Genomic DNA, 26,841 nt, shown 5'->3' on the forward strand with positions numbered 1-26,841 from the left:
GACGCAATAGAAGAAAGCAGACACAGAGACAAGCAGAGAGGGAGAGGGAGACATTACCGACCTGCTCTTTTTGTGGACATGCAGCCCACATGCTGGTTAGTGATCAATCCACTTGGCTTCACTGAATGGACAGCAATACTAAGACGCACACTCTCCACAAAGAACTGCACAACAGCAGCAGACAGCTAGTCCTGTATCCTTCTGTTCTGGCTCCTGTAAACTCACTAAGTGTGGCTGTGAAAAAAACTAGCAGTGAACTCTCTCCAACTCCTCAGGAAGGGAGGGGTCTCTGAAACTCTATTCCAATCACAGACACAGGTTCCTCCCACAGGCTTTTGTCATTGGATAGAACAAAGTTCTGACTTTTGGTGAAGTAGGAGGAGCCCTCTGGTGAGAAAATAATGGTCCTGCCTATTTTCTCACCATTTTACACTCACTTTCTGTCTCTGTTTGTCTCTTGTCTGGTCCTTTGGCTTTATGTTTATGAATCTGTCTGTGACAAATAGTATGTTTGTCTGTCGATCCCTATCTGTGCATTCATAAAAACGTATAAGGATTACGCTTGTAAGACATAAAAAACACATGTATTTATAAAAAAAACAAAACAAAAAACAGGAATTAAAACAGCAAGAATTTTATTTAGTTTGTTCATGTTAACCTGTGTGTACACATGCTATGTGTATTTTATTGCTAAAAGAGCTCTCTAATTAAATATACCTTCATCACACCTGTAGTACAAAACTATCCATTAGTCTGGCAGCCACACACAAACACCCATACACATTAAAAGAGATCTCTTCCTCCATCTTGTGGATGAAGGGATGTACTGTGCCTCTCACAGACCAAACGCACACTTGTACACCGACCAGCCATATCATTACCTGACCACCTACTGGTCATACTGTAGGTCTTCCTTGTGCTGCCAAAACAGCCCTGACCCATTGAGGCATGGGACTCCACTGTTTATCAGAATCAACTTTTTCAACAGTTTGACCTACAGTAGCTCGTCTGTTGGATTTAGCCACACTGGCCAGCCTTCACACCCCATATGCATCACTGAGCCTTGGCCACTCATAATCCTGTCGCTGGTTCAGAGCTTTTCCTTCCTTGGACCACTTTTGACAGGTCCTGACTACTGCAGAACGTTTTTGGAGATGCTCTGACCCAGTTGTCTAGCCATCACAATTGGCTCTTGTCAAAGTTGCTCAAATCCTTACGCTTGCCCATTTTTCCTGCATGTAACACATCAACTTTGAGGACAAAATGTTCACTTGCTGCCTAATATATCCCACCCACTGACAGGTGTCACGATTATGAGATAATCAGTGTCATTAACTTCACTTGTTAGTGGTCATAAAGTTATGGCTGATCAGTGTTTGTGTGTATCCCTATGACAAGACCTTTAACCTGTACTCTACTACCACACCCTGTAAGCATAGTTCAGGCAAAATGACAAAACTTTACCGTGTTTAGCAGACTCACTCCAGAACCACATGCACATGAACCACAGAAAAATTGGACTGAAACAGTACAGTGGTAAATTTACAGAATACACATCAATAAAATAATTAAAAACATCAAACACAGAGATGAACAGCAGGAAACTATGGGAGATGTATGTTTCATATACAGAACACACAGTTCACAGCCATAAAAAGACAGAATTATCTCTCCTAAATTACAGCTCTGACATTTCAGTGAATATACCCAATGTTGCTTATTACCTCCTGTCCCAGAAACAGTCCAATTTTGGTATTTTGTCTGTGTAAATAGTGGGGATTTCAGCTTGTTGTTTGGCTAATATCATCATCACAACCATTGTTATGAGAAAGGGTCCACTGAAATGTCAGAAGCTCATAGGTTAAGGTTTTTCCTGAAAATCAAAAAAGGGCCCATCAACCAAATGCACATTACCATGCACAAACACACACAAACAATACAGTCTGGATACACATACACATCATACGACGACAGACAGATACATACCAGATGCAATGAAAAGGTCTCAAAGAGGCTGTGAAAAATACAATTGTCCTGACACGTGTCCTGCTGGTGTTCTTTCCACCATTAGTATTTCTCTCGCTCTCTCCCTCTCTATTTATTTCTCTCTCTCTTCCTCTGTCTCTCTCTCACTCTCATGATTCAGTGGTCATAAACATAATGGTATCTACTGGTAAAGACAGCGCAAAGGCCAGCAAGATAACAATATTTGAAGCATGAGGATCACATCAGCGCAGTAAAAATAGAAATATATTGCATTTCCAATTGTGATAAGATTCACACTTATATTGAAATTAGCTATGTGCTTCACTGTTGAGCTGTAATTAAGCCAAAAACAAAATAAGCTAAAGTTGTTGATCTTACAGTGTTTACTTTGGGAAAGTAGCAGAATTTCAACCTAGAAATTGAAATTCTAAACACAAAAATTGTTAACTACATATTCAGTAAAATTTTTATTGTTTTATCTTACCATAAAAGCATCTATATGTCATAGAAATGTGTTTTTTGAGGGGAAAATAAAATAAAAGCAACTAAAAGAAAACGACTGCGCTCCTGCTTTGGCTATAGATGGTCTTGAATAAAGCTAATTTAATCACCTTTTCCTGTTTCTTGTGATAAATAAATCCATTTTGATGCTTAAACATCCTAGTAAGTTTGTTATACCACAAAAATAAGGTTGTTGCTAAGTCTAATGTGAAATGTGAAAAAAGTAACGTAGATAATTTTTTCACTTAAAGATTACCAAACTCATTAAATGACTTACAGGCTGACTGTAATAAGTTATTTTATTTAATTTTAATTCTTTATTTTAGGTTGCCTTTTTAATAACTGGCCAGGGAAAACAGATTAACATTAACTCTGGCTCATTTACAGTTACTTTACTGTTAATTAATGAGCACTGTCTGTGTCAAATAAACAAATAAATGAAATTAAAGGAAATTAAGAACAATTTTAATTAACAGGAACATATATTGTTTGTATGGTAAATACTGCATTTTCCCTGCACGTTTTACATTGAGTCTAAATGTTTTGGGTGGCGGGCAGTGGGGGGTGGGGTCAGTGACAATGGTTAATAATTGTCTGAAAAGGTATAAACCTAAAGTTTTACAACTAAATGTTATGTTACACTGCTGGGCTTAGAGCTGTCAAACCTTTTCTCAACTGCACAGTTTCTGTAGTTACTTTTTGCTGCCTTTGGTAAAATAGACAATCATCCCGCCAGTTATTATGGGGTGATATATTCTATATTTTAGTGGCAGTTAAATGAGTTGCTAAAGTGACTCTGCTCTAACCTCATTATACACAATGCAACACTGCATTACTCTCTGCAGAAGGTGGGATTTCACACATTGCTTATTTGCAAACACTCTTTGAAACAGGCATTGTGTATACTCATAAGTGCAACACCATGGCCCCTGTTTTCATTCTGCAGAGGGCAAATTGGAGCCTTGAATTAAATCTGGGCTTTAGACTGACTGTAATGCAATAATTGTTATTTGTGACCTTGGAATTAAATGATTCTTTCAAGGCAGAGTGCAGTTCTGAGATATTAAGCATCATTTGTTCAGGCAAAAACTGTACTTTCTACACCTTAAGCCAAAATTGCTCTTAAAAAAACAGTAATTTCAATATGTGAATGATTTTAAGAAGCAAAAGCCATTTAGAATATTTAGAATGTTATGCTGATGATTATGTTTTTAAACACCTTTTGACAGGATCAGCTGCAAAGCCTCACTTCTGCAGCTGGTTATTTTGAGTCTTGCTCAAGGACAGACTCCCATTTGGAAATGCTTCTGAAAGGTCACTCTTCATTTCCTGTACTATGCTCTCTGACTTGGTGGTAAAAAGATTTTCTGAAAGTGGTCAGCATTAACCCCCAGTCATCACTGCCCTAACAAGACCCGTAGGTGGCGTTGCAGCACTGGACTCGCTGTAGACCCCCACATCACCCTCCCTTGAGCAGCACCACTTCACCTGTATATGATGTTTTGCACACTGGGAATCAGGGTGCACATATGCACCATAACTAGAGGACCCGATCTGGAAAGCCACGGTGAATTTCTTTCATTCTCAACTACTTTATTCTATCCTTTGGAGTCATATTTGCATGATTATGTTGACAACGCGTCGTTCCTTCGTGGTGTGGATGACCTTTATAAAGCATTCCGTGATACGGTATTTGTTTTCACTGTGGTTGTTGTTTATGCGTTTTTGTTTGGCTGAGTTTGAGCTCCCAGGACAGATGTCCACCGCAGCTACCGCAACATTGCGACCCTGCTTCTGACTCACTATCACATGCTTACGGGTGCCACTCGTCTGCAGAACCACTGTTTTGTTTTTTTCTAACGCGTAAACACAGGGACGCGCTGCCAGTGATGGTAACTCCGTGGGGCGAGATATTCTCAAGTTTAATTTCCCCAAGGGACTCAGCTGCTGGTGACTCTCACAAACAGAAAGGACGCGGGAGATAAAGTGTCTGAGTTTTTAAAAATATAGTTTTTAGATATTGTATGTTTCTGCTGTGTTGTTTTCTGCTGCATTTGTTTTGATTGGAATACATATCATGAATTTCGCTTGATTTAGCTTACAAATATTAAGCATGTAATTTGTTTTATAACTAGCACTCCTACTCCTCTTTTGAAGTTTTTTCAGCACCAAACATAGTTGAGCCGTATCACAGTGCGTGTTGCAGATAAAGTGAATAGTATGGAACAACCTAAAATAGCCTCATGTTTGTGTTAGACTCTGAAGAGGACTATATGTTCCCTGGAGATTCTCAAATGGTCTTTGGCTGCTCAGAATTGTGACTTTTTTACCTTCATTGTGAGAGCGCAAGGATCTTTTTTACGCACGGCTGCCAACCTTTGCCATTACCTCCGCAACTTAAACATTGATAATGGGAGAAAAGGGCAGACCAAGGGGGCTTGAGGAGTCCCAGACCCGGGGTGCCTTTAGCAGTCAGGGCCAGGCACGGCCCGGTGAATAACCGCGCGGCGACAGCATGCCCTCTTGGCCCAATCTCTCTGAGTGCCTCTCCCATAACTGCAGCTGGGAGGAGACCCACAACGCCACAAAGAACGTTGACCTTGACCTCCCTCCTCTCAATTACTACTCAATCCCTCTCCTCACGGTCATCACCATCGCTTGCACGCTGCTGTTTCTGGTCGGGGTGGTCGGGAATGTCATGACTATTTTGGTGGTCAGTAAGTACCGGGACATGCGCACTACTACCAACCTGTACCTGTGTAGCATGGCCGTATCCGACCTGCTCATCTTCCTCTGTATGCCACTGGACCTCTACAGAATGTGGAGGTACAGGCCCTGGCGGTTTGGGGACGCGCTCTGCAAGCTCTTTCAGTTCGTGTCAGAGTCGTGCACCTACTCCACCATCCTGAGCATCACCGCTCTGTCAGTGGAGCGCTACCTGGCCATCTGTTTCCCGCTGCGTGCCAAGGCCCTGGTTACCAAAAGGCGGGTGCGTGCCCTTATTCTTCTGCTCTGGACAGTGTCTCTACTGAGTGCCGGACCTGTGTTTGTGATGGTGGGAGTAGAGCGTGACAACATGGGGCCGACAAATTTCAGTTCAGGGATGAATGAGACTGGCTTCTTCCTGGAGGCCGGGGACACCCGGGAGTGCAAGATGACGCACTACGCTGTGGAGTCAGGCCTGATGGGGGCAATGGTGTGGTTGAGCTCTGTTTTCTTCTTCATGCCGGTGTTCTGTCTCACAGTGCTCTACAGCCTCATAGGCCGTCGGCTGTGGCAGAGACACAGAGAGACAAACATCAGCTCCCGTGTGGCTCACCGCGACAAAAGCAACAGACAGACCATCAAGATGCTGGGTATGTTTGGAAAGCAAAGTACGCACACGCATAAATTGGTCCACATTTGTCAAATACAAGGGTGGACATCAATCAATTAGTAAACCAAGGTCTAGGTTTTACATTTTGCCAACATTATATAAGATAGAAGAGGAACGTTTAGATTTAGTAGAAAAGCTTGTTTGCAACTTTATTTATTATGTCATTATCTTTTACTCATTAATAATTTTCTGCCGCTCTCTTCTCTCCACCCCACCCTCTCCTTGCACTCCCCCTCTTCATCCTCCTCCTCCTCTTCCAGTGGTAGTGGTGCTGGCATTTGTCCTTTGCTGGTTGCCGTTCCATGTGGGTCGCTACCTGCAGTTCCGCTCACTGGACGCCCCGTCCCCGCTGCTGTCTTTGTTGTCCGAGTACTGCAGTTTGGTGTCCGTGGTTCTCTTCTACCTGAGCGCCGCCATCAACCCCATCCTATATAACACCATGTCCTGGAAATATCGGGGCGCAGCGGCGCGCCTCTTCGGCCTGATCGACAGCCAGCCCCCACGAGGCCGCACCGCCAGCACCGTTAAGGGGGACGGCTCGAACGGCTGGACGGAATCCACAGTCAGCTTCTAAACGTATGGCTGTCAAAATGTCTGGACATAATTAGCCATTATTACTGTCAGGCCAGGGAGAAAACGGTTCTCTGAGCGTGAACGCGGCACTTGCCTTTGTTTGACCAGACTAAAAGAAACAGAGGATGAGAACAATGCAAGCCACAAAAAGCTACAAGCCACTATTCACGTTGTCAACATGCATCAATAAGATTTTTTTCTGAAATGGTTAATTTTCTTGTTGGATTTTGCCACCCACTGTTCACACAACACACTCCTGCTGAGAAGCTGGACTGGTGAGGTGCAAGATACACTGGCCTTATACTGATCCAAATGTTCAAACGTCCAAATGCCCCCCCCCCATATATATATCAATAATTGCCTTATATTGTATTCATATTCTGGATGACAGAAAGCACTGTAGAACTTGTGGCACTTCTCTGTATGCCTTTGGAGAGGGGCAGAGGTGCAGTGTGTGTGTGTGTGTGTGTGTGTGTGAGAGAGAGAGAGAGAGAGAGAGAGAATTTGCATGTGTGTATTGTGTGCCAGGTGTCACCCTTTTAAATGTGATTCATGTAATTTGTTTTAGAAAGTGTGAGGATGTAAGGGTACTGTGAAATTCAGAGTCCTGTGTAGCCATGTAGTAAGGAGCAGTGGGTGTCAACATCAATGTTGGGAGTTTCATAAATGGGAGCCACAAAGCAAGTTGATGTTAAGGATTGTGAGACAGTTTACAGAATGCAAACATTTCTAAGAAATGCATAATTATATCTGTAATTATTGTAATTATACATAATTCTTGTTAAATGATCAACATTATTCAAGCCACAGACTCTTGCTGCTTAAAAGAAGTCATTAAAAAAAGCAATGTACATGAGTAGGTTTTGAGAAGCTATCACTAAATGTTGAGTGGTCACTTAGTGCAGTGCATTTTTAAAAATGTCGTTTTAGTGCATTTGACAGACAAAGCTGATTGGTGTTACTGCAAAAATCAACATGACAGTGGCCATAAACGCCTCAGTTTTCTGAGTCACCATTCAAACTGCTGATTTCAGCCATCTCAGGTGTACTGATGTCAGTTACGTTCATACAAAATACAGCAAAGGGCATTTTTTATTTTATTACAACTGTGTTGGCACAATGTTTTAAGCTCTGGATCCAATCATACAAAACATGTAGCAGATTTGTCATCCGTCATTTGTCTGATTTGGCAAGATTTGTTATGCTATGTGAAACGATGTTCAGCTTTGGTAAGTAATGAAAACAGGTGGAGTAGCTTTTCATTTTTCCCCAGTCACACTGTCATAAAAGTTAAAGAGCAGTCAACCTGGAGAATTAGCTGCGTTGTGGATTCCCAGTCATCTTTAGCACAAATTGTTCCCCACTCCTTAAGCTGTTGAGTGTGAACAGGCAGAGTGACTTCTTCAATTGTTAAATCAAACACATGCAATGTAAGTTATATCATGTATGTCTTACTTTTCTTGTTTATTGATTTGCTGCCAGTTGAGATTTTAAATATTTTCAAATAAAGGGCATGGTGAGACTGCATGGGTGCCCAGTGGAAACTACTTTCATTGGTGACTTTATAGTCCATGATGGTGTGTGAACTGAAATAGAAACATTCTGATGTGCCAAAGGTGCCAAACTTCACAAAATGTCACACTATTCTACAAGAAAGTTTTAAAAATAGCCTTTCTTAATATATCCACAAGATAATGCAAGAAATGGCAAAAATAAATAATAAATAAATGTGATTTTATTTTGTAATGTGTCATGCACTCTTTTGGACAAAGAGGATGAGTGAACTATCTATAAGTGATGATGTTGTGCTTGCTTTAACTTGTAAATAGATGCTTTGTAATGCTATACACTCAATGCTGTACACTCAGATGGTTTCAGCAGTCCAAATCACCGCAGCAGCCTCCACTAATCTGCACTAGATTTCAAAACATGGCCTCCTGGCTCTGAAGAATGTATCTCTGTTAATGAATGTTTCTGACTGTACATACCTATGTCATGACATACTATTTATTAATCTACAGGATGTATACTAATTAAAAGAGAAAAAATTATTAATTTTCTTTAATTTTTTCTATGTTCTGTCTATGAATATCTTCTACTGGGTAATGTATCTGTTGATAAAGTCTTGTAAAAGTAAAAAAAGGAAAAACTCAATTCCTCTTTGCTTTTCTTTAGTAAACATCTGTATTCTTCATGCAAGCTGGCACACACTTGACAATCAGTTAGCTTTTTGTCTCCAACAGGTGTGAGTTATTCACTTCAATCAGAGAGATTTGTGAAACTAACAAACCATTTAACACTACCCTTCCACCCCCATCAAACATAATTGAAGGAAAGTCTACACCACACAGAACAGACACACACTGCACCTTCACAGGGCCTGTAATCTTGTCCTTATGTGACCCTGCTATGTCCCATTATGTAATGTTTGTCTCAGTGGGGTGTAATAGATTGCAATCTTAACGCGGAGACACAGCAGTGTGTCATCTCAGTTTTTTTGTGGCCACAACCACCACTCCATAACCTAATACAGCTTCAAAGAAAGTAGGTTCTGCCCTTAGATACCATACAAGGCTTAAAGGACCCCTCAGTCACCTCTGAGGTACTCTCAGGTACCGGATCAAACCATAGACAACAAAATGTCCAGCAGAGGTTTGTGAAAACCTGTAGGAAAGAGCACAAGAATAGATCTGTGAGTCTGAACTCAATCAACAGAACATTTAAAAGATTAAAAGATAAAATCCAAAGTGAATTCATTCAATGAAAGCTGGGTTGGTACCTCATAGAAGATAGTTAGTGGGTGGTGAGGAGAAGAAGGGGTGTGAAATAGCAGGGATGAGGCTGAGAGGTCTCGATCAAAAAAATGTGCAATGAAAATAGACGATAAAACAAAAGGTTAAAGAAGAGCTTAATCAGTGAGTCAGACATCATGATCATTTATTTTGATGTAGGCTGTGCAGTAGAGAGTGCATTTATTACCTTTAGATAAAGAGGAGGAGGGTGGAATTGAAGTAGAGTGTGCCTGTACTTGCAGTAACGTATTTGGTGTATCAGATAGCTGGTGTGCAAACAGAGGCAGGCATGTACACCTTGCACATTGTTGTGCATGTGCACCCTCACAGCAGCTTAAATTTATTTAGTGCTGGAAATGTTCGACAGGGGTCTCAGTTTGTTCAGACTTACAATAACAACACGTTAAAGAATCTGTAATGGTGCAGAATGCCAGAGGTGCTCTGGGTTCAGATCGGGTCATAACATTGACAACATTTGCCACGTTCACAATCCTAGATTAGAGTTTTAGCATTCTTACTCTTTGTTAATTAGCACTACACATAAAGTACAGCTGAGTCTGGTGGGAATGTCAGCTTTAAGGGCATTTGGCCATAAACCAAAGTACTGGACACATTTAAAATGTACTTGATGGTGCTAGATGAAAAGATAAGGTATCACCAAAGCGGTGGAAATCTATTTAATATTTGATGCAACATTTCACTTACTGTAAAAGCACAAATAGGAACCTTGTGATGGAGCTAGGGGAAAACAATCTGGGCATAACCAAAGTAATTATAGGCTTCGTCCTCTGGGGATCATGAATGTGTGTATAAAATTGCATGGCAAGCCAGAGATATTTTTAATCTGAACTAAAGTGGTGGTCCTTTTCGACTAACTAACCAACCTTGCTAATGTCACCCCTAGAACCACGATTTAAATAAATACATCTGGTATTACTGCAGATACTCAAACGCACGATTCAGAAACAGGATTGTGGTATAAATCACATTATTTGCCAAAACAGGTTCGGTACACAAATTAGAGAAAGGCAAACAAATCATGCATTGAGATGACTAAGATAAGGTCAGGTAAAATAGCCACATCCAAAAAAACTGGTAACGCTAATTGCAAGAAAACAAGGCTAGACACTGGATACTAAGGCGAACTTGACATGTGAATGAGGGGAACACATAAACTGAATACGACAGAGAGGGGAGGATAATGAAGGACAGGTGAAACCAATCAATGTTGAGGCAGACAGTCACACACAGGAAACACACAAAGGCAGGAATAAAGTGATCTGTAAGGAGAGAAGAGGTGAGTAACACAATTAAACAGGAAACACTGAAGGAATGAATGACCATTGAAAACATAACCTGGGAAGCAGAGTGGGATGTATCAACATCAAAATCAATGACCATAAAGGGATATTTATGTATACAATGGTGTTCTGATGATTCTCCACTGGGGAAATGTAGATTCCTTCACCGCAAATCAGAAGCCTGGACTGGATTTGCAGTATCACAAACAACCAGATCACGTAGGTCTCTCTCCATACAGTTATTATGTTAAGTCTGATCTTTCGATTGCCTTCATCATCTTCTCTGCTGACATCAGTGGAGCACAGCCTGGTTTTGTTTGCTGTTGCCCATCTGGTATCAAGTTTAACAGGTTCTGTGCTCTTCAGTCTCCTGCACATCATCCTGTTTTTAACTTGCAGACTTCACGCCCACAAAAGTACATTACATGATTGGATTTTTTGGCAGATTGCGCTGTTGTTCTTGGTAAACTTTAGATAATACTGTTGGTGAAAATCCAAGAAAGTTGTCTGCTTTAAACATACAAGACCTGGTGCATCTGACACCACATTCAGTTAGTTAAATTGTGCTTCTTGTCCAACAATTCAAGCTTAATTTTAGAAAGGCAAGAGTGAGTTAGTGGAACAGTGTTGTTTTGCTCTTACCTATTAAATCATTCACTTTCCACACCAGTGTACATGCACCAACGATCACACAAAAAGGTCAAAAGACTAATATTCCCTGTTGTCCCTGGGTTGCTGCAGGGTGAGCGGAGTTGAGCATGCAGAGCAGCAGTCTCTCTCTGGTTGACCTCAGGTTCAGCAATAGCATGTGTGAAATACCCTTTCCAGCTATGTGGCTAGACACTATCAAGGCCACTGGAGAGTAAATCCAGCACTGACACATCTTCACACAGACACATTCACACTGATAGTCCAGCCTAAACTGACACACTTATTCTACATCTTATGCAAATCTTGAAGATAAAAAAATACTGCTACACAACAGTACAGTAAATTGAGTGAAATAGATTTTTAGCAGTGGCTATACTGCTAATTTGCAAACCAAAAATCTGTCTATTTAGCTATCGTATAACACAGTATCTAATATGTTTACCTGTAGAAAGTGTAAATTATGTTTTTATATCATACACTGTAGCAGTACATAATACTGCTACTGTGTAGTGCTGATGAATAATGACACACAATAAAACACACAGGTTGAATCAAAGTCAGAAAAAAAATCAAAACATTTATTGGGCATAAATATATTATATATACGCTACCGATACAGTTACGTCTTACATACATAGGGTAGTATTTGCAAAAATCTATACATTAAAATTGATATGGCAGTTTCTTTTATATAATGCATATGAAATTGTCTAACATTTACAATACAAGAAGAAATGCATGAATTTCTTTTTTTTTTTTCAATTCGTAGACCATGACAACATTGGAATGTTTGTTTTTATATCGTGAGGTAAAAATATGTTTCTTTTTGTCTTGCTTAAAAAATAGTTAAATACCTGTGAGTCTCTGTATGTTTGTCAAATCGCCAAATTCTGAAAATCTCTACTTACTGTAAAACGTACAAAACATAACAAAAAAAAAATAATTAAAAGAAGAAAATAAACTGATCAGAAGGCACAGACGTGGAGTTGCTGGACAAAAAATTGTCTCTCATTCCTGACATGCCTGCCAAATGAGCAGGACCTGCAGGGTGGGTGGGTAGGAAGGGCGGGGTGTGTATAAAATCACCAGCATTTGAAAATGACAAAACAAAAACAACAAAGCACATAAAGGGAGTACCCTGCCCACAAACACTGCCTTTCAGTTAACAACGTGTTAACCTCGGACTATACAACACTAACATGACTGGCCTGAGCTCAACCAAGGCGAACCTCTGTTCTCCCACTGGGGCATTAAGGCTTGAAAAGGGGAATAAAAGGGGGCTGTGGGTGGGCAACATAACATTAGGAGTTTAAGGACAGGGCACCTCACATTCCACCTGTTGACTACAATGCAACAGGCTAGGTAGACACCATGTGCACGTCTGAGAGAGGCACCGCACTCCCTATGAGCTGTACTTCCTCTGTTGCTGCAGTTTTCACTCTGCGGGGAGCAGGGTGCCATTTGAGAAACACAGAACCATGCTCCAGTAATGCCAATGTCACATTGACACCAACGACAGAATAATGCTAATGAACGTAACAGACGGCGTTGGCAGTAGTGTTTGGAACAGAGCGAGGGACCTTGAGCCTCCAATCGCTCATATTAACCTCATCAAGACTAATGCTCGGCATAAAAAAAGTGCTTCAACTCTGTTAGTCATAATGTATTACCATCTCATTCTATAGCTCTATAGATATATCTGTATGTCATCTCTTAGCAAAATACTGGATACAAAATACTCACTACTGCTATACCAGCACTAGCCTGAACAAGGAATCGTCAATATTATTATTGTCGTCATCTGCCTGAAATCATCGTATGATTGTTTTTGCCTTCTTTTTTTTAACCTTACTATGTGAAATAAGGTTGTGTTACTCTCCACCAAAGGGGGCTACACATTTCAAAATGGCACATTTTGCTTTACAAAACAAAATAATAAAAGATAATATGAAAACAAGCATAATCACAGATCAAGTTAATGTTTTTTTTTCCTTTTGAGAGAATAATAACAATAATTATAATTGCAATGCTGCGTCGTTACAGAAGAACATCACAGAACCCTCTAGTCGACTGCAAACGCAACATCTAGTGGACACGAGAAGCCTGCACTTTGGCAATAAAACAGTAAAAAGATATCAGAAGCTTCATTATAACACTATTTAGAAAAAAAGCCAAAGGCAGCTACGTTTATCCCAATACAGATGACTCTGAAGTGGCCCTAAAGGCCTGGCTTTGCTACATGTCTCTCTAAGCATTAAAAGAACTGCTTGACTGTGCACAGCCGAAGCAGGAAATGGAAAAAAAAAAAACACGACACATAGGCATTTGGCTACATGTTTGAAACGCCATTGATAACTGCAATGCATGGACTGATGAGCTACAGGTTCCCAACAGCTGTAAGAGAAATACTTAAAGGGTTACTGAGATAAGGAATGCTGGCCTTAATCATACAATCTAACATACATCCTTTAAAAAAAATTAAAAAGAAAAAAAACATGCTACAAGGAAAAAATTAGTATATAACTACACTTGTCTCTTAATTTTTAAACAATAAATAAATGAAGATTGCACTGTAATTGGCATGTAAAGTACTGTATGCAAATATATAGTATAAATAAAAAAGAACTAGAAAAGAACTCTACCTTACATTTCCCATCAACTTTGGCAATGGTATTTTGAGCTAGTAAACCACTTTGCTTACACATACAGGAGCAAGGCACAGCAGAGACAGAAGACAAGATACAGCATCAACAAACTGAAAGAAAAAGATAAAAGAGAGAAAAGCAGAGAAACAGAGAAAGAGAGGCTATTATGATGATGACAGCAATGGGGATGACAAGATTAGATCTCCCCTTTGTAAGGCCTTTTCCCTGAGGTACGTTACAGGTTGCCAATCAGAGCAGAGCGACAGGGTTAATCTACTGCCCCCCCCCCTTCCCACCCAATCCTTCTTCCCCCACACCCTGACTAAAGTAGTGATGTCACACATAAATCTTGCAGGTCAGGGTGACTTCTTTGGATCATAAGGGTATGTATTGGGCTGTACCTTGGCTTTGAGTTGGGGTTCAGGAGTCAGGCGGGAGGTCACGGGGTGTTACATGTGTCAGAATGCCCTGTTCTGCTGAACTGTGTTCTGTCAAAGGCTTGTTTGGTTAGTGAACATTAGTTCAAGTCCCCAGAGAACATGTCCGTCTGAGTGAGACCACAGACTTGCTACTGCTCCGATTACATGTCAATAAAGCACCTTTTAAAAGAGAGAGTGAGAAAAGAAGGAGGGAGAGAGAGCATTGCAGAAAGGCGGGCTGGATCGAAAACAAGAGAGGAGCAGCCAGAGCAAAAGGTAATTTAAGATAATTATGTGCAGAAGCGGAGAGAAAGAGAAGAGTCTTCAAATGTATCAATTCACAGACTAGGTGAAGCTTTAGCATTACAGCTTCAGCATTGCTCTGGCCTTCCGGGGGGAGTGGGTTAAAGTTCAAGCTAACTCCTAATAGCTTTCCTGGTTAACACACACAGCTCTGAGAAGGGCAGCTAGCTGGCAGGCTGTTAGCACCTCTGGGTCTGTGAGGCTAGGGGCATACCACCACTAAAGCTACAGATAAATAGTATGGAGCAATGGTACTTGAGATGGTGGAAATGGAAGGACAGGGACAAATACTTTGTCCAGCCATTTCCTGGTATGTTTCAGCCAATCACGATCACAGCCTGGCTTCCTAAATGCTAAAGCCAGTTAATGCCCAACACTTGAATACCTACAAGGGTTAATATTCTGATCCAAGACCAGTGTTAAAGGGCTCCTTCAACCATATGCACAAGCTGCTGAACTAACCTCAGAGCTGCTGTTTGTGAGCACCTAGAGTCAACTCCTCCCCTTTCACACTGTAGTTTAGACTTTACATTGCCATCACTTATTACATCACTTCTATAGTATCATAGATATTATAACAAATATCTATCTATCTGTCTCTATATATATTTATATATATTGTGTGTGTATATATATAGATTACTGTTTTTTCATTCTTTCTTAGATATAATAAAATCACAGGATAGCAGCATCTTACACCACACATGAATTGCATCACTTTGGTAGTTGAATGAGCGAGTGACTGAATGTTAAAAGCAGAGCAGATATGTGATTGGAGGATATGTGTGTTTCTCACTGTCATTGCATGAATGTGTAAATAAATTTGCACGTGTGTGTGCGTTGTGTCTTTGTCTGTGTGTGAGAGCAGGTGCAGATTGCATGAATTGACCAACAGTCTGTAGAGTAGTAACAAAATGAATAAAATGATATTAACGGCTAAAGCTTTGAAGCCCTACATTGGAATATGGCTGAAATGGATAAAGACTGCAGCAAAAAAAAAATAATTAAGGCAATGACCGTCAAGAAATATACACGTTCTCTACTCGAATATGTTTTAAAAAGATACAAAATAAAAAACATGCAGGTCAGTTTGAGGAGCAACTGCTTTGCTCACAGATATTTTAAGGCTTGATTATCACTTTTCTTTCCCAACCGAGGTACAGCTAAGACAAGGCTTCCCTTGACAGAAACTCTTAACAAATGAGTCAGATAATGATACAAAGACAGCCGAGACATAGAGAGACTGAGTGAAGGCAGAAGACAACAGGAACAAGGTGAGGAAAGCCAGAATCGATACTTTGACAAAAAAAAAACATACATAGCCTTAGAAGATCTCAAGTGTTTGATTTGATTTCATTCGGTTCTTTCATAGACTCTGATTTTGCTTTCTCTTTCTATCCTATAGTTAAAAATTCCCTCACTTCATGAAGAAGTACTGTAGCAAGCAGGCAATGAGGATGGAGAAGCCTGCAAACACGCACACGATAAGTGCAGCAAAGCGCTCGTCGCTCGAGATCAGGCCCGCCCCTTTGCCCGTTTCCACGGCGCACAGCTCCCCTGATGATGCCGTCTCCTGGCGACGCAGCGTGAACAAGGAGGAGGGGCTCAGTGGTCCGCACAGTTCCTGGCATGTGTCCTGGCAACGGCGGCAGGCGCCCACACGGAAACGATAGTCTGTGTTGCCCTGGAGACCAGATATTTGGAAAACGCCCTCCTCTCCCTTAAAAACCTGTGAAGGGAGACAGATGGAAAGAACACAGTTTAACGTTAACAATAACGAGCACGCAATAACATTAATGAGCAGTCTTAAAAGTAAGAGATTTATTCAACAAAACACAATCCCAGTTGATTTTTTTGAAGGTGTGCTCATGAGTGAAATTAGTAAGCCGGTGTTCTTTTGCATGCCTCCTTAGGTGGCATATGATTGCTTGTTTTCATAGTGTGGGCAGGTGTGACTCTCAGAAAATGTCTGTTCAGGTCATATTATGACAACACTTCTGGCAGGGCATCATGGCTATTCCACAGTGAGAAGATCAGTACCCCTCCAGAGCGTCTTAAGTGAATCCTGCCTTATTACTGAACCAAAACATATATATTTGTTTAAGCATGTGTACCTGAAAAGAAACGTTATCTTACAATGTGCGACCCCCTGACTTTAACTCACCTTCCACTGAATCCCACTTTCTCATAATCAAGGTGTAAATTCTGTTTGGGAACTTGAAAACCACTTCACCATAAATATAAAATAAAAGGCAACTGGACTTGGTTAAAGATACTAAATGATGTTTCATCTCTCATTCTAGAGACTTATTTAATTCTGACTGCTATTGTTGTTCTAACCAAATTTAGAAAAGCTGATTGGTAGAAACATATATCCCTGTTTTCATGTTATTTTGAAAGGACATTGGAATAGGCTTATAGCAGATTATTCCCAGCTGTAGCTGTTAAGAGAGATGATTGTTCCCAAATTATGAAATTAGAGGCCTACTTGTCTGCTGTGACAAACTGAATGTTAAGTAATTTCCTGCCTCTAAATTCTGAGGAAACTGAGATTCCTGTCATTGGCACTGCTCCACACAGACATCAGCTTGATTAAGTAACAGTTACTCACGATAACTGTGTGATTTCTCAAAGTTTGACAGCTGAGAACCTTGGCGTTACGTTTGATCCTACCCTCTCTTTTGATCAGCACATTAAAAAGGCACAGGTACTATCTGTTTGGCGGTACCTGGAAGTAGCTTGACGTCCTACCAGATCTATCTATTTATAATTCTGGTCCATCCTGTAATTTTACAATTACTAAAATTGTACAAACGACATCTATTGTAAGTATCTATTGTAAGTGTCATCCCTATTCTGTTCCTGAGGTTTCTCCCTTTTTTAGTGGTGATTTTTTCTTTATTCTGAAGAGAGTGTAGGATAGAGGGTTTCATAAGCTCTAAAGATTGTAAAACCCCTTGAGCTGACTTGAGATTTAGCCAATCACAAACAGCAAAATGTTTTTTTCAGTATCAGAGAGCTAAGACATCATCAGTGTGTTATACACCGAGGAGCACTGGTTTTTAGTTTTAGCCGTCAGAATTTCCTGCGTCTCTTGTTTATGAATGAAGTTGGTAAAATAAACAGTAGTGCATGGATTCCCTCACACATACAACAAAAGGACAAACACACAGAGAGGAAAGTCTACAAACATCTGAAAAGCCACATCACAGATTTGTATTGACAGCTGATGTGTGTACACAATGAAATGAGCAAATATACTTCCCACATCCCCACATGCACACATATACACGCAACAGCGGTTTTGTCGGCTTATGAGAATCTGCAGTTCTTCCCTCCAACCATTCAGAAATTCAATAACAGAACAAACCAGCCCTGAAGACAAATGTCTTTTTGTCTGCAGTCTACTAGCCTGCTCATCTGTCCTACTGCCAGCTAGCCGATGCTGTACTTCCAAGTGCAGCCAAAATCATTTTTTTCACTTGTTCCTCGTGTTTTGTGATTCTCATTAAAATCCTCCAATACCATTCAATAAATACTGCTGGCACTGCAGACTACCTTCAATTTCAGAATGCTGTATCTCTCAGTGCGGAGAAGATGTAGTGTGTATGTGTGTGCGGAGAAGAGTGTCTGTGTGTATGTTTCACTCTTCTATGTGCAAGTTTGTGACTGGTTGTAATATATCCTCCCAGTAGTTGTACACACAAAAATAAGAATGAATCAAATAACTGAAGTGAGGCTCTGAAGTACAGAGACACCGGAGCTCTCAACACTGTCCTTACGTGACCTGTGTGTGTGTGTGTGTGTGTGTGAATCGAACCTGTTTGTATTCTGACTCGCGTCCCACTAGAACCTGTAGCACGTAGCTCACAGGATCTCCTCTCATTGGTGGGATAGTCTCCCATGTGATCTCACAAATGTTCCCCTCCAGCTGGTGCACTCTGGGAGCTGTCGGAATAAATGTCATCAAAACATGATTTCAATCACATGGCAGGATTTCAAACTTAAAATATTTGTTTTATATTGTATTACTTTTTGAAATGACTTTCTACATTTGGGCCCACTAAAAATAAAAGCAACCTCTGCGTACGTAATAAATACACCCTTTACTATTTCAAGAATGCATCTGGAAGGCCAAGTAAGTTCTTTCTACCACCTAAAATGTAAATACTAACATCTGTGATGAAAATTTAATATTTCCCTGTGCAGAAATGAACAAGTAAATGGATTACAACAAACTGTTTACTTTTGGTTGATAGTAAAGGAGAAAAATAAAGAAGAACATAAAACAAAGCAGCTGGGTCAGACATCTACCACCTAGGGCAGTATCAGATATCTGGCCCCGAGCAGAGGACAACGTTAACAATTGTAGCAGGGGAGACTGCTCCCACACACATAGGCCTGGAAAACTCCTCTTCCCATGGTAACAGAGAGGCATAAGACATACCAATTTCCCAGATGTTCAAACACACACACCAAACCCTGGCATGTCCTAGTGGACAGTAACATGCCGGATAAGGTGCCTATAAGTAAACAATGGTAGATATATAATTATCAGCATGAATATAAGACAGATCAATTTTCTGCCATCACAAATATCCCCCTTCTAGAAACTAATGCATTCTATCAGCAGTAATGGTTTCAGTCATGTTAATGGCTGTTAACTGTGTAGGTACTGCACATCATACTGGATTTAAGCCACAACAAAGAGTAGTGGCTAATTTTGTTTTTCAGCGTTGATAATTGTTTTGCAAGGCAATAATATCCTTGGGGAATATTGTGATTTCACACCGGAAATAACAACCTAACAACAATGATCCAATTCTGACTACATTAATTCCTGTGCTAAATATAACATACATTTTACTAAACTCTAACCAGGGACATATTGAACAGTTTGTCTCAACTCTCAACTTTATTGTCCTCAATGAAAGCTGATTAGCAGAGAACCTTTCAGACAGTGCACATGGACTGTTAACAGTTTTACAGAAGCTGTTTGGACCCTTGCGGCTGTTATTTCCCTGTTTATGGATATGTCAGTGCTGTGATGTGTTATATTACCAGAGAGGGTATTCTTTACTGTGATTACTGTAGCCACTGTCTCTCAGTTTACAGCATTGACCACATACTGGAGGCAATAATCAAGCAAGGATACAGTAAATGTGTCATCTGTAGCAGCCAAACAGAAACAAATGTATTGCTGCACTTTGGCCTCTGGGTGTATCAGCTCTTTTGGGCCATTCACTGTAACCTCTAAAGTGCTAGAGCCAGTTGCATTAACTTCTAAAGTTCAAAATTGATGGACTAATGAATAAATAAAATGGGTTGCCTGGGTCAGCTTACCTTTGAGGGCAGGGGGTACAGACTTGGTGGTGCAGAACCTGTGTGTGTCAGAGAAAGGACCCTCCCCAGCATCACTGATCGCCTGTATTCTGAAGCTGTAGCTGCTGGATTCAGTCAGTCGCTGGACCTTGTAGGTGTGGCTTGGGCCACGGTAGATTGTCACAAACCTGGACAGAGAACGTAATGAAGAATACGGGAGAGAGAATGAATCACAAATCGCGAAATCTGTAAATGCTAACGAGCGGTGAAGGAGAGGGCATGAAAACAAAGTGAGTCAAAGATAAAGGAGACAGTGAAGAATGAGGAGAAGGTGAGAGAAGGGAGGGATGGTGCTATGAATAGATAGATTAGAGGAGAGGAGAGATATGATGCTCATATGATATGAAACTCAGATAAAAAACACAGAACTGATTTACGATACATAAACTGATTCAGACCATGTTCAGGACTGGAATGATGCATTTGCACAGGACTTTCATTGACTCATCATAGCAGGCATTACAAGTTAACTGTGCTTAATAACATTGGTGGCGTAACTATTTTAAAATAAATCTAGCTCTATCCAAACAAACTCTTGATACGTCAAATATAAGTTTGTGTTTATGGTTGATATTCACCTCTTACTAGTGAGTAACTCAAAAAGAGTCTTCAAATGCATCAACATAAGTTAAGGTGGGATTGTCAGAAGTAAGTGGTTGAGACCTTGAAAAGAAACAGGGATGCTGGCGGGAAGACAGGGGAGTGCATCTTAACAAAGATAGTGATGATTTATAAACACACAGGACAAATACTGACAGGCCATAGTCACAAATCTGATGAAAACGAGCACCAAAAGGGTTTCTGGCTGGCTAGATGGACAGATTGATGGACTGAAGGCAAGATGATAAATGAGCGAATGAGTAAATCAGGGAGAAATGGGGATTTTAGCTGAAGAAAGGGGTTATTTATCTCCACTATCAGCTTTTCAGCACTATAGGGTAAAACTCTGAGTGAGGAAGGAAGTTACGGGAGAGAGGGAAGACAAAGGTGGCGGGGCAAAGTAGAAGATAGGAGGCAGTGATGGAGGAAGAAAGTCTGAGGAGGATATGAAGGATAGGAGAAATAAAGGAGTTGGAAAAGAGAGGTGACTGGTAATTATAAGAGTGGAGACAATGATGGAGGATCTACTGTAGGAATAAAGGGAAGAGAGGGTGAGATAGAAAGAAGAGATGAGAGAGGTCATGGTTTAGTAGAAGGCTATAACTCCAGATGAGCTCTTTATGTAGCTGCACTACAGAGAAGTGATGTGTTTCTCCAGCTGATATATGATGTTGTTAATCCTTTGCCTCACTGCCAGGCCTTACAGTTAACACACACACAGACACCCACACACACACAGACACCTAGCGCTGGTAGAGTTAGCTCAGTGGTTGCAAAGTAAATGCTACGTGCAACCGTGTCTCACCTTGTTTACTCTCTGCTGACTCTCAGCTAACAACCACATGGCCCAAAAAACAGCAATTTTCATATAAAAGTAAATCCGTCAACATTTCCATTATCATAACATTCCATCATCAGAGTAACTAATACTCATCAGAGCACACACACAAAATCACCAGGCTGCATTTAATGAGATGAAGGGCAACCTTGATCGTGAGCCAAACAGCCAACCAATTAACCACAACAAGGAGCAGAGGAGGACAGAGAGCGAGAGTTAAGCTGGCAGAGGAGGTAGTAACATACCTGAATCGACATCTGTGTAGCATGGGGTAGCAAGCAGGACGGGACGCCTGTGCTGTTGTGTTACATGTCACGCCTCTTTTGCTTCCGAAGACAAAGATGCATTATTTTTCTGATTGTTGCTGTACTCATGAAATAGAACTGTATTTATTTAATGTGCCTATTGTGCTGTAACTATGATGTTTGATTTATGTTGCAGTGATTAAGATGCAGACATCTTAAAACACTACTTTGACTGCACCGGTCCTTCATTTAAACACTGTTTCCAAGAGCCAGCAATCATTCATCCCACACAGAAAAACATTTATTCTGGCATAACTTTATCAAACAGCTTCCCGGTAAAATTGTAACTGTAATTGTAATTGTCAGACTGTTGACTCAATATAACTTTTTTTACTCAATATTAAAGGGAGAAATCTGTTTTCAATCAAAAGTTTATAGCAATGCACATAGCAGAGGCTATAAACGATAAGCATGTGTCCACAGTGGTGTGTAATCGCTGTCCGAAGGGCGAGACAAAAGTCCGCACTGGAGGTTTAAAGAATAACCTTTTCCATTGTACACACAGAAATAGCATATGATGACCGAAATAAATGTGTGCAGTTGTCATTAATGATGAAATCATCATTACATTTGCACAACACAGTTTATGCATTTGTTATCCATTCCAATATAATAAACATGTTTTTAAGCCATTATTGCCTTATATGGATGTATCATGCATGGATACTAATTGATAATGTAGAGACGGGGAAGGAGAAACAGCTTGTTTTCAAAGTGGCTGAATTGCTTGCTGGCTGGCTGCTTGAAAAAAATGGGTATGCATAAAGAAATGGCTGAATATAAGAATGAAGGATAGAGAAATGAGCAACATGGACGAATGAATAAACAGATGGTGGGGCTGGGAGACTGATGGCTAGATATGGATGGAGAGATAAATAAGCAAAGCTGATCAGATGAAAAGATGGAAGAATTGAATTTAAGAAAGGCTGAGGAACAGGACAGGGGATGGAAAATGTGCCTGTTCTTCCACTTGCATACATTTAAAATATCCATTCTGTCAGAAAGTTGAAGCCTTCTTTGCACTGCACTGCCCATGTTGCCATGGTGCCCTTACACTCCCAGTACCCCTGCCAGAAGGTATTTTGAGTAATATGGATGAGGAGAAAATGAAATGAGAAAATTCAAACAAACTCATCCAGCTTGTAAAACAACGAAGTGAAAAAAGTAAAAATGAAAAAGCCATAAGCGAAGAGGACAAAGTGTGAGCAACAAGTGTGCATACAGTGAGATAAGAATGGAAAAAATAAGCTGTCATAGAAAGAGAGACAAATAGGGAAAAGAGGGGAAAGTAAAGAAAGGAAATTAAATATTGTGAACCTGAGAAAATGGTTTTATTTATCATTTTACACACCCACAAAGACGTGGCAGGGTGGATGGGAGAGAAACAAAGAGGATGAAAGATGAGATGGGAGGGAGAAAATGTATGAAGGGGAGTGCATTTCTCCAGAGGTCCTTCAGAGGTGAAGTCGCCTTTCTAACAATAAAATGAGAATAAATACAAATTAAATCGGCCAGAGACAAAGACAGCGTGAGACAAGGTTGGGGACAACTAAAGTCAAAGACATGAATACACAGTAAAGCGATTTGGTTACAAAATGACACTGATGGAATTTATTGCCAAAATCAGAAATTATATTTGCAGAAATTATAGCTAGCTATTCAATATGTTTGTTTACAAAGCAAAATATATTCAAGATTCAATAGGTTCTCCATTTTCAAAATGCCCTTGCAATCTCCCTCAATACTTTCTGATTAGCAGTGAAGCATCTGGTTGGCATGGCAATTTCATCAATAATAACAAATTCCTGCTAATTCATTCTAATGGAGTGTGATGAGAGTGAACAAGGGAAGAGCACTGTAGGAGGAGGGGGAGACCTGTAAACCAGCTCAATCCATTCATTTCTAGATAACCCTCTGCACACACACACACACACATACACACAGTCCAATAAACCTCTAATGCAGTTGCTAATACACCTAAACGTCCTGTCACAACTACCACTAGCTGCAATTAATGAATCCTTAGCAAAGGCAATTAGGTTGAATCAGTCAGGAATCACACATTGTCATGACATTAGCGATTCCGTCAATTATAGACTTAATGGTCATTTTCCATATTGAGAAAGTGATGGAGATGAAGAGTAAAGAGTGAAATAATGGTGCGTGTGGAATAGTATTTAGGCTGTGTGGAGAGATGCTGCTATTTTTTTATCTGAACGTCTGTCTGAATAAATGTCATTCCACTTCATTGCTATACTTTTTACTAATGTATAAATGCTTTTACAATGACAAATGATAATCAATATAACATTCTGCTTTTTAAAGCTGTGTTAAAAAAAACAACAAATATGTTATGTAAACATAACATATTCATGGATGCTTCTACAAAACCTTCACCCTGATTTTGTCACACTGTGTGCCTGCCTTGTTTAGTTCTCAGTTTTGTTATTTTAGTCTTTTCTGTATCAGTTATGAAGTCTATGTTATTCTATGTTTGTGTGTTTTAGTTATTATTATTATAATTAGTTGTGTGCCGTGGCGGCTTAAATTCCCGTGAGCTGGAATGAGCTAGAACCATTAAACTTGGGGGAATAGTACTTCCATAGAAATATGAACCCAATCGGCCACATGGTGGCGCTGTAATTAAGGCTTCAAAATCCAAACTTTGAAAGGCCACCCCCCCTCATGGCGTACATCCGACAGCTCCAGCTCAATGTCCTCTACAAAAAAGCCTCTAGGACCATTAAGGTCCGCCTAGAAAATTTTTCCGCCATTTTGAATTTTTTGAAAAACACATTTTTGACATCTAGCTCCGATTGCCACCAAATTATCAGTGAGTCTTCTTTGGATCAAGATTATTAAAAGTTGTATAAAGCATGTCAATATCTCAATTGCCTTTCAAGATATGGACCAATAAACTTCAAAGGGGTGTGGCTCTGGACATAAATGAACACAAATCAGCAACCATAGGGCCAATCTCACAAAACTCACAGGATATGTTCAGATAGGTGCCCCAGATATACCTGAACAGTTTGATGTACATACATCACTAGGGGGCGCTACAAGCACAAGAAAGGTGCTTAGCATTACACAAATTACACTATAAATCCCATATTCATTCTCAAATCATCACAAATCTCTCAGGATATGTCCACATAAGTAAATGAAACATGCCCTGAAAGTTTCATTCATATCAAACACCCGGGGGCGCTATAAATGCAAACAAATTGCAGGGGATAAAAGGCAAATCAGGCTACAAAATACAAATTGTTTGTCCAATTAACACAAAACTTGCAGGATATGTCTACATAAGCACCTCACACATACACTTTAAGTCTCATTCAAATTGACCACTAGGAGGCGCTATAAATGCATAATAATTGGATGTGGAATGAAACAAATCAAGCTATAGATCAGAAAATGCTTGTCCAATCGTTACAAAACTTGCAGAATGTGTTTCGTAACAATATTCAACCATATGTGTGTAAAATTTTTGATGGCAATATTGCGAAAAAAAGGTATGAACCTGCAAATCGCCACTTGTGGCTATATTTGTTTATCTGTTTGCTAGGTGTCAATTTATGTTCTCTGCTAGTTTCATTAATCTGGTTTTAGTTCATTCTGCTTTAGCCTCTGTGTAGCCTCGTTTATTATTTCATTCATCCGCATCTTTTAGTTTACTTAGTATCCGTTTTGTCTCTTATCTTAGTACCTTGTTCTGTGTCTTAGTTCCCATTCCTGTGCCTTAGTTCATGCCTTAGTGTTTATTTCTGGTCTGTAAACATCTGTGTGGTTTTGCCCCTGTCTGCTCTGAGTTCTGTTTTATCTTAGCTTCAGTCTGTGTTCCTTGTTGGTGTTAGTTGTGATCTGTCTGCTTGTGTCTGCGTTAGTTTATTTTTATCATTCTGATCTGTTACATCTTATTTTGATATGGCCCGTGTTCAGTAACCTGTGTTATGTCTGTTACCCCAGTAATTCCTCTGCCTGCTTGTCCGCTAAGTACCTTGAGTTCCAGTTAGTGTATGGTCTTGTGTTTTGCATCTGTTAGTATCTGTCTATTTTCCCCTGCTGTCACTCTACCTGTCTGTGTGCTTGATTAGTCCCTCATGTCTTTCACCTGTGGATCCCTCTCCCAGCTCGTTAACCCATGTGTGTATAGATACTTGCTTATTTCCTCAGTCTATGTCCGGTCTCGTGTTGTAGTGGTTTTTCCTGCCTTGCCCGTCATGTTACTCTGTTTCCCTATTTCTGTGGCTTTTGGATTTCTGTTGGATTACCTTGTTTTATTTTGGACTCTGTTTATCAGCCACTCTACCAGTGTGTGTGGTAGCCTTTTTGAACTGCACCTGCTTTGCTCCAGGTTCCTGCACTTGGGTCCACCACCCTTCCACACCACAAAAGTGACAGATTTTAGTATCTTATTATAAAAACAGGGAATTTTTATTATGAACTGAAAAAATGCCAGTTGCAATCCAATATTTCCTTACTATAAATCCTGAATTATTCCCAACCCCATTGAACTTCTGGTACAGATAAGATGGAGGGGAAAAAACACCTCCTTGATATGAAAAAATATGGCTACCCAAAATTTTTTAAGTTTTATTTTGGTGACATCGGAAATCAAAAAAGCTTAGAGCAAGAAGGGACACATGTGGACTCAAAAGAAATAAAGTAAGACTGGCCTGACGAATGATAAATTTGAGACCAATTTCAGGCTACTTTTGAACCAAACAAAAGGCTGTCTTGGAACACAAACAAACCCCCTCTTCTCTGAATTGAGTGACAAAAACCACTCAAACAGTTTTCATTTCATTTTATCCAGAAAACACTTTAAAGTACATAAAATGTATTATATGTTTTGCTAAATGCAAAAGGGATGGACTACATGCTGTTGTTTCCACAAGATTAAAGAAAACAAGTGGTACTGAAACCTGGAATGATTGTCATTAACTCCAGATTATGATCGTCAGTTATAACCTGTGTATAGGATTGGGCTCATCAAATACTATAACGTGCTATAATCAAATTAAGCAAATGTTTTCAATTTACAGCAAAGTAAGTGCTTACATGCACTTTCTCACATACAGGTTTGAAAAAATGCTGGGATGATTCTCAAAATACCATCTGATGCAAATATGGTGCATGTAGACATACGCATATACACATAAT

At 40.1% G+C, this 26,841-nt stretch overlaps 3 protein-coding genes across 3 annotated transcripts in view; 1 reads left to right on the top strand and 2 right to left on the bottom strand.

Moving 5' to 3' along the window:
* Window positions 1–253, bottom strand: part of pld1a (phospholipase D1a) — a 34,522-nt gene extending 34,269 nt beyond the window's left edge. Inside the window, exon 1 of the mRNA XM_038728624.1 lies at window positions 62–253. The gene's annotated coding sequence lies outside the window, so the exon portion shown is untranslated. The remainder of the gene's footprint in view (window positions 1–61) is intronic.
* A 3,759-nt stretch (window positions 254–4,012) lies between these two features.
* On the top strand, window positions 4,013–8,487 carry ghsra (growth hormone secretagogue receptor a). The gene is made up of 2 exons (XM_038729814.1): window positions 4,013–5,843; window positions 6,124–8,487. The coding sequence occupies exons 1-2, from the start codon at window positions 5,003–5,005 to the stop codon at window positions 6,435–6,437; spliced, it is 1,155 nt and encodes a 384-aa protein (XP_038585742.1). The 5' UTR covers window positions 4,013–5,002; the 3' UTR covers window positions 6,438–8,487.
* A 3,244-nt stretch (window positions 8,488–11,731) lies between these two features.
* The window catches only part of fndc3ba (fibronectin type III domain containing 3Ba), a 95,708-nt gene continuing 80,598 nt past the window's right edge, over window positions 11,732–26,841 (bottom strand). The window contains 3 exon segments of the mRNA XM_038729194.1: window positions 11,732–16,276; window positions 18,368–18,495; window positions 19,891–20,057. Of these exon segments, the coding sequence (XP_038585122.1) occupies window positions 15,965–16,276; window positions 18,368–18,495; window positions 19,891–20,057 (607 nt within the window). The 3' untranslated portion in view covers window positions 11,732–15,964.

Source organism: Micropterus salmoides, unplaced genomic scaffold (assembly GCF_014851395.1).
Source record: "Micropterus salmoides isolate LMB-PRFRI ecotype aquatic unplaced genomic scaffold, ASM1485139v1 Ms_hic_scaffold_19, whole genome shotgun sequence".
Lineage (NCBI taxonomy): Eukaryota > Metazoa > Chordata > Actinopteri > Centrarchiformes > Centrarchidae > Micropterus > Micropterus salmoides.

Bases quoted from the DNA above. Each gene is read 5' to 3' on its own strand.
- ghsra (XM_038729814.1), top strand. From the start codon at position 5,003: ATGCCCTCTTGGCCCAATCTCTCTGAGTGCCTCTCCCATAACTGCAGC. The intron at 5,844-6,123 runs GTATGTTTGGAA...CTCCTCTTCCAG, and splicing joins ACAGACCATCAAGATGCTGG to TGGTAGTGGTGCTGGCATTT.